At 50.0% G+C, this 8,715-nt stretch overlaps 1 protein-coding gene across 1 annotated transcript in view; it reads right to left on the reverse strand.

Annotated features, from left to right (window-relative positions):
* The window catches only part of EVA1A (eva-1 homolog A, regulator of programmed cell death), a 56,746-nt gene extending 48,249 nt beyond the window's left edge, over positions 1 to 8,497 (reverse strand). The window contains 3 exon segments of the mRNA XM_023744278.1: positions 594 to 863; positions 3,150 to 3,217; positions 8,370 to 8,497. Of these exon segments, the coding sequence (XP_023600046.1) occupies positions 594 to 863; positions 3,150 to 3,217; positions 8,370 to 8,497 (466 nt within the window).
* Between the last annotated feature and the right edge of the window lie 218 nt (positions 8,498 to 8,715).

The raw sequence follows: 8,715 nt of genomic DNA on the forward strand, positions 1-8,715 counted from the left end.
CGCTGCGCCTCTCTCCACACAGCAGAGCGTCCCCCCAGGGCATTAGGTGGCGCCCACAGCCTATTCACTCCCCAGTCCGCTTTATTGCGGGGTTTTGGGAGTCGCCAAAAGCGCGTGGCGAGCTGGGTGCCTCCGAAAGGAGCCAGATAACTGAGTTCCACGTGAGCCGCGGACGTTGCAGGCAGGTCCGCACCCGGCCGGCGCGGGTCAAAGCCAGTCGCTGCCCCCGGAGACCCAGGGCAGAGAGGCGCCGAGATTTGGAAAGCACCTACCCCGAAGCCAGGCTGCAAAGGCAGGGAGCTGAGAGTTATTGGATCCGAAAGAAAGAAAGGGAAAGAAAGAAAAAAAAAAAAAAGCAGGGGGCGGGGGAAGCAACAGGAAAGTAGGAGGAAGAGGAGGCAAAAAGAAAGCGCTGGGAAGCAGAGTTCGCGGGGGCACCCAGCCTCCAACACCTGGGCAGGGATGGGGACGAAGCTGCGGCCTCGGGTCAGAAGTGCTCGGGGCGCTTCCGCAGAGGGGGCGCTGGGGAGGCGCGGGGGGCTGGGGATGCGGGGCGTCCCGGCGCCCCGGGCGCGCTCTCGGGCGCCGCTTACCTTCGCCAGGGCCGCCCGCACGCACTTCCGGGGGCTGCGCGCGGGGGGCGCGGGGCCGAGCCGGGGGACCTGCGGCGGGTCCCCCAGGGAAGAGCGGGACTAACCGGTGCCTGGGGCTGGGGCCGGCGCTGGCGCCTGGGAGAGAAACCCCAATGGAGGAGCCGCCGGGGACCGCGCGGGGAGCGGGGTCCCGGCCTCGGCGCTCGCCGGCGATCGCGCCGAGTCCCGCAGACGCCGGAGGAGCCCGAGTCAGTGGGAGGAAAAGGTTGTCTCATTTCCTTCGGTCTCCCCACTCCTCCGCCCCCTCTGCTCCGGACCTGCCCTCCCTCTCCCCCGCCCCCTTCCCCTCGCCGGCGGCCCGTGTGGGCGCTGGGAAGACGCGAAACCTGAACGGCTGCAGCGTGCGGCGCCTCCCTCCCGGCCAAGTTAGTTCACGCTCCCAGCCTCCAGCCTGCCTCCCCGCGCTTCCGACAGTCCCCAGGGCCCCGACAGTTCCCCGTCGGCAGTGCCCCTGTCTGGGTGCTCTGGTCTGTCCCCCCTGGGATGAGCCCAGATTGAACAGCAGACCTCAGTGCCTGCCAGCATCCTTCCTCTCATTCCTGTGCCGCTGCCTGCTTGGAGCCTGTAAAAACCACTCTACCCAGGCAGGAAATAAATACTTACTTTGTTAAATTTGATCAACTTTTTTTTTCCCCAGTGGGGAGTTTAAAACCTGATGTATAATCTCGAAGGAGAGTTCATTTTGATTGGAAGGAGAGCAGTCTTTGGCCTTGCTCATTCAGAGTGGGGTTTTGAGTATTGAATGAGTGTTGAAAGCCTAATAGGCCCTGAGCTGGGCAGAAATGAACCAGAAGGGAATATTGTTCCTAAAATCGACATAGGTGATTAGTACAGACAGAGAGCAAGGGTGCTGTGGTCTCTTAAGAGATAGGTCGAGAACTTTCTGTGGAGTAAAGACAGCCTGGGCAGCGGCAAGAAGGCATGAGAAAGCCCCATGGGGAGGCAATCCAGCAGAGAACCCAGTCAGGATGGGAAGTGGCGGGGGGGGGGGGGCAAAGAGGGAAGAGAAATTCGTGCACTGGGTGGGGGGTTACTCAGCTCGGCATGCGCCCTCTCGCAGTCCGGGAACCATCAGTTGGACATCCTTAGCACTGCTGCGGAGGCAGGAGAGGCTCCCACCACCGCCACTGCACTCGCCAGCCTGTGAGCCCGGCTTCTGGCTGAGCAGCCTCCCCCTGTGGGAGTGCACTGACCACCAGGTGGCAGCTCCTGCATTGAGTGTCTGCCTACTCGTGGCCAGTGCACGTCATAGCAACGGGTCATTCTGCTGTTCGGTCAATTTACATATTAGCCTTTTATTATATAGGATGAACTGAGACATCATAAAATGAAGATCTGTTTGTCGCTGCAACCCAAGTTTCTTGTGTCCAAGACACCATAGGCAACCTGCACATTACACTTAATCCTCACCTGGGGAGTGTTTTGAAATAACATGTTGGGCTCCAGACCAGACCCGTTGAATCAGAATCTCCAGGGGTGGGGCTTTTTTTTAAACCTCTGCAAGTAATTAAAACATGCAGTGAGGTTTGAGCACTGCTTCTATAGGAAATGCAGAGACAGTGCCTAGGCCCTAACAGATGAGCAGTTTACAAAACAGCCAGGAGCTCATTCTAGTAGTGATCTCCATAAGTCATCAGGAATAGAAAAATGTCAAAATTGCTCCCTGGCCCACAGCATCCTAAGACAATGCCAGGCTGAGGAAATTCTTGGACGTATCTCAACCTTGAGTGAGTGAGGTCATCCCCACATGGTCAAGGGTAGGAATTCTCGTTCCATCTCCAGAAAGCACAAATGATTGAAACCATAATCCTTGCCCCTTCTCCTGTGGCACTGCTATTTACAAGAAGCCTTTAAACAGTCAGTGCTTATGCATTCCAGAAGTGGCCAGTGATCTCCAGGAGCAAGGCAGCCATGTGAACCGAATAATGAAAGACCAAGGAAAGTGCCTCATGGCCCAACGAGAGGCTAATGGATGGGCAGACAGAGACCAATGTGCCACCATTAGTTACGTCACTTCAGGAAAATCAGGAGGCCAGGACTTAAATGTTTTGCCCTACCGTCATTTCATATTTGTTCACCCTAGCAAAAGTAAGCTTGAAAAGAAAACGGGTACTTGTTTAAAATACCAGAGAAGCAGGACAATTTCTTTTTCTTTCTTTTTTAACCCACTGTTTCACTTTTGCCATTGAATTCCCTGGCCAAGTAATGGGATTTCTGTTAAGGTCCATGGATAGACATTAACCAGGAGGCATTTAAATTCATTCATTCCACAACAGCCTGCTGAAGTGAAACTGGTCATTTGATAGTCTTAGCCACTAACACCTCCTAGACACCAAAGGTCGAAGAAGACAGCACCGCCCATGTACAGTCCAACTTTTTACAAGGTCTAATGGATGCCTTTAATCACCAAATAAATCAATGTTGACAGTTGTGCCCCCTTGAAGTCCTAGCTTCCAGATGTAGACAACTAAATTATAAAATCCATGTTCGCCAGGCCTTCTGTTCCTTTTCGGAGAGCGATGTCTTTCCTGTACTGAGGAATATGAGGGGATGCTGGGAACACCCTGTCGGTTGTTTCAGTGAAATTTTAATAGGAATAAAAATCCCAGAGAATTTCAGTGCACAGCCCAGTCCCCACAGTGTTCTAATCACCTCCCCCACCTTTCTTAAAATGTTTTGTGCCCAGAAGGGATGAGATAATGAGGAACGAGCATCAATTAAGCACGTCTTCAATCTACTTCGAAGTGGGAGCTTATCTTTCACTGAGTTATTTCCTCATGGCCCCAGTCAGTAGACTAGAGACCTAACTACTCTTGGCTAAACCACTTTATCTTGCTCGGGGGTAATAGAGTAGAAATCAAAATATTTCTCTAGCCAGTTGCTGCTGCCCAACACGACGTTACCTCTGATTAATGACAGGTTTTAAATCAAAACACACTCCCCAGTTAAACTATAAACATAGCTGAGTGTAAATTTTGCTTCTTTTCCCCCCTTCATGTTCCATAGGGAGATTTTCATGCCCAGGCTGACACCTCCTCTACGTTTTTCATCTTGGCCAACAAGGTTAAATAAGCATAAACGTCACTTGAATAAATCATCCACACAAAACACTCTGTTATGACCAACAGGAAGCCACTGTAAAAACGAGAGGTTTCAATCATTAAAAAAAAAAAAATGAGGCAATGGAACAATAAAACATGCCCAGTGACACTGCTAATAGTTGATCTTTAAGAAAATGCATGTTAGATCCCTACCACCACACATATGACCCTAGATAGCTGTCTCTCAGATAAACATGTCTCCCTTTATCAAAAATACCATTGATCCTCATAAAATTGAGACACCCATGACCCATTAAAACTTGTACATCATAGGTAGCACACTATTAAAAGTCACATTTTTAGAGGAATAAGGAGCACTAGCGTTCACGATGAAGTATAAACTTTGAATTAAAGCATAACTGAGCCCTGTTCTGAGGCTGCCTGCAACCCTTCCAGATTCCTCAGAGACTTCTTCCCTGTAACTGTGGAAGGTGTGAGCTTGAGAAATTAATCTAGTGGTTTGTTTGGAAAGATAAATGGGCAAACACAGAACAGAAGACAAAACATACCAAACTATTCATTTCCTTGAAGGGTGTGCACTAACTAGACCAGATGGTGGTGGCAGGCATTGGAACTTCTGAAAACCCCACAGAGCATCCACTTCTCAGATTCATAAATTTCATGGTAGCACGTTCTGGAACACAGTGTCCTTATACACAGGTGTGTTAGATCTAATCAAACCAAGTGCACGGCACTCTGTTCATTATCCCGGTGCCCGAATTGGAGTGATTTCCATTTGCCACCAGCAACCAGTCAGCCCTCTGTGTCTGCACACAGTGATGGAGTTTGGGATCTACTTTGTTGGTTGTGTGTGTGTGTGTGTGTGTGTGTGTGTTTAATCCTCACCTGAAGATAGTGTTTTTATTGATTTTGAAAGAGAGAATAAGGGAGAGAGAGAGAGGGAGAGAAAAAAACATTGATGTGAGAAACATGGATCAGTTGTCTCCCGCACATGCCCCTGACCAGGGATCAAACCCGCAGCCTAGGTATGTGTTCTGATGAGGAATAGAACACACAACCTTTTGGTGCATGGGACGATGCTCCAACCAACTGAGCCACCCAGCCAGGCTTCTTTTTTTAAGGGTGGGGGAGGACAGGGGGCATATACTTTGGATGTGAAAGTCTGATTCATTTTCTTCACCAATAGGTCCACAATGGAATCCTTTAAATTAGCTATTATGTTGGGGTCCAACCCCAACGGGTCCAGGGGTCCCCAAAGGTGTGGACGGAGTCGGCGAAGAATGAATGACATGGAAACTGGGTTCAGTTCATCAGCATAGCGAGGTTCTCCCTCCAGAATCTCCAGCGAAGTTCTGGTCAGGATCTCCAACTAAGTTCTGGTGCCATGTTCTCTCGCTAGGTTCTCCAGCCAGGTTCTCCAGGTTCTCCAGGTTCTCCAGCCAGGTTCAGTCACCAGGTTCTTTTGCCATGTTCTGTCTAGGTTCTCCAGTGAAGTTCTGTAACCAGGTTCTGTCCAGGATCTTTTACCATGTTCTCTCCCTAGGTTCTCTCTCTAGGTTCTGTGTCTGGGTTCTGTCCCTAGGTTCTTCAGCCAGGTTCTCTCGCTAGGTTCTGTGTCTAGGTTCTGTCTCTAGGATCTCCAGTGGAGTTCTGGCCAAGTTCTGGTTTGGATCTGATGAGGATCTGATGTTTATTGTCTTGTTACATCTATATTTATACCAGCCGATTTTAATCCTGTCAATTTCTATTACAAAGGTTAGGGCGTTTCTTATCTCCATTCCAGGGAGTAAAGATTATGTAGCTTAACTACCCACCTGGCACTTAATTAAGGGGTTGTATCCCCTCCCTAACCTCAGGGAAAAATCCCCACCTGGGGAAACAACCTTTCTCGGAGAGGTGACCTTGGTTAAAACACATGGCGCTAAGGAGGTGAGCAAACATATTAAGAACAGTATGCCATATATGCCAGGTCCCTTGAAACAGCAAGGATGGACCGGCTCCTGGCACTATTAAAGTATTTATAATATGACTAGAGGCCCGGTGCACAAAATTCATGCACTGGGGGGGGGGGGTAGGGTTCCCTCAGTCCGGCCTGAGCCCTCTCGCAGTCCAGGACCCCTCTCCCTTACTGCCCCCCTGCTCGCTGCTCCTTACCGCTCGGCTCGCTGCTCTTTAGTGCTGCCAAGGAGGCAGGAGAGGCTCGCCAGCCATGAGGTGAGCCCAGTTTCTGGCTGAGTGGTGCTCCCCCTGTGGGAACGCACTGACCAACAGGGGGCAGCTCCTGCATTGAGTGTCTGCCCCCTGGTTGTCAGTGCTCATCATAGCAACCGGTCATTCTGGTTGTTCCACCTTAACGGTTGCTTAGACTTTTATTATATAGATTCTTTTAGTTTGTTTTTTAATGGTTTGCTATACTTCTCAGAAGCAGAGGGTTTACTTTGCAGTAGTCTTCCCTTATCTGCAGTTTCACTTTGAGGTTTTATTTACCCGTGGCCAACCGCGGTCCAAAATATTAAATGGAAAATCCCAGAAATAAACACTGTATAAGTTTTAAATTGTGTGCTGTACTGAGTAACATGCTGAAATCTCACCCAGCCCCACTGCTGCTCACCCAGGATGGGACTTGCCCGGCATATCCAGGCTGTTTATGCTCACCTGCCCATTAGCCACTTAGTAGCCATCTAGGTTTTCCAATTAACTGTCTCAATATCACAGTGCTTGGGTTCAAGTGACCCTTATTTTACTTAATAATAGCCCCAAGGTGCAAGCGCAGGGATGCTGGCAATTCAGATATGCAAAAGAGAACTCTTCAGGACTTCCTTAAGTGAGAAGGTCCATACTAGTATAGTGCAATAAGATCTTTTGAGAGAGAGAAAGAGACTACATTCACATAATTTTTATTAAAGCATATTGCTATAACTGTTCTATTTTATTATTGTTGTTGTTAATCCTGGACTGTGCCTCATTTATAAATTAAACCTTATTATGGCTATCCTTACTAATAAAAGCCTAAGTGATCGTCATGCCGTGATGCCCTCATGCCCTCACAACATGGCTGCTTGTACAGCGGGCACGCGCAGGTGGGCAAGGCTGGGCTTGAAGCTGCATGCGTGGCACGGAGCCTGCCTGGGAGTCCCGCCTCCTCCCAGCTCAGCGCGGTGAGGCCTGCCTGGGGGGTCCCCAGGCTCTGTGGGGTGAGGCCTGCCTGGGTGTCCTGCCTCCTCCCGACTCCACGGGCTAGGCCTGCCTGAGGGTCCTCCATCTCCGCACTGCGACGCCTTCCTGGGGGTCCTGCATCCTCCCTACTCTGCGCGGCTAGGCCTGCCCCGGGGTCCTGGGGGTCCCACCTCCAGGTTCTGCATGGGGCGAAGGCAGGAACCCTGGCTCCGGCCTACCTCTTTGGGGCAATCCATCGAGGAGCCCCGGATGGGTGAGCGGGGCCTACCTATTTGGGGTGATTGATCACAGGGCTCCCGCACTGTGACAGGGCACAGGTTAGGCTGGGGGACCCCCCCCCCCCCCCGAGTGCACAAATTTCATGCACTGGGGCTCTAGTGTATATATAGGAAAAAATAGTACATATGGCAGCGGTTCTTAACCTGTGGGTCGTGACCCCTTTGGGGGTCGAATGACCCTTTCACAGGGGTCACCTAAGACCATCGGAAAACACATATATAATTACATATTGTTTTTGTGATGAATCACTATGCTTTAATTATGTTCAATTTGTAACAATGAAAATACATCCTGCGTATCAGATATTTACATTATGATTCATAACAGTAGCAAAATTACAGTTATGAAGTAGCCACGAAAATAATTTTATGATTGGGGGTCACCACAACATGAAGAACTGTATTAAAGGGTCGCGGCATTAGGAAGGTTGAGAACCACTGATATATGGGGTTAGGTACTATCTGCAGTTTTAGACATCCACTGGGGTCTTGGAACATATCCCCCATAGATAAGGGGGGAGGGACGACTATAATGAGATATACAGAGTGACAGAGCTTCCACACAGATGTATGACCTCAAACTCCCCAGCCCGGGGCCACAGGGGAATTTGGTCAGGTCAGGGGGTCTTCTCTGTGCCTCAGGCCCCTGCTTGCTGGGCCTTTCTTCCTCCATCGACTTCCTCATCCCTTGTCTTTGATCTTCCCACTGCCTCCTTCCCCTCAACCTTGAACTTGCCCAAACCTGCCCCATCATTTAAATCACATGAACAAATTGCTATTCAATAGGTCTTCCACGTTCTGCACCCAATTATAGATCTTTTCCCACCTTTATTTCTCTTCATAACCAAACCTCAAACAAATACAGTGGGGCCTTGATTTAAGAGTGTCCCGACTAACGAGTTTTTCGAGATATGAGCCATCTCTTGGCAGATTTTTTGCTTTGAGTTGCGAGCTAAAATTCAGGTTACGAGCCAGCTTCAGATACCCCACTGCTAGTTGGTGCAGCGAACGTCACAGTGAACGCCACAACATCAGCCCAGCATCACGTGTCTCACTCGTTCACTTTAATGATTTGACATACGAGTAATTTGAGTTACGAGCTCTGTCACGGAATGAATTAAACTCGTAAGTCAAGGCCCCACTGTAGGTGTATTTATTATCAGTCACTTTCTTAACGTCCATTCAGTCATTCAACTTACTGTAGTCTGGTTTCTGTTGCCAACACTCCAGGGAAACAGCCCTCATTCAAGTCCCAAATAGCTTCCCAGTGTCGAAATCCAGCGGCTGCTGCTGCGCTGGGGTTGATGACCTCTGGCAGGGTTTGCATTGCTCGCCTGTGGCGGTGACCTCTGGCAGTGCTTTTCCTGTTGGCCTCTTCCCTGTTCCCAGGCTCTTCTCTCTTACGGTGCACTTCCCCACTTCCCAGATCCCCGCCCACCGCTGGGAGCACTCCTCCTCTGTGACCTCCCATAACTGACTTTGCTTCATAGCAAAGGCATCCGTTCACATCACTGGAACTTTTCAGGGGTCAGCCACTCGCTCACA

This window comes from Myotis lucifugus, unplaced genomic scaffold (assembly GCF_000147115.1).
Source record: "Myotis lucifugus unplaced genomic scaffold, Myoluc2.0 scaffold_444, whole genome shotgun sequence".
In the NCBI taxonomy this organism is placed as follows: Eukaryota; Metazoa; Chordata; class Mammalia; order Chiroptera; family Vespertilionidae; genus Myotis; species Myotis lucifugus.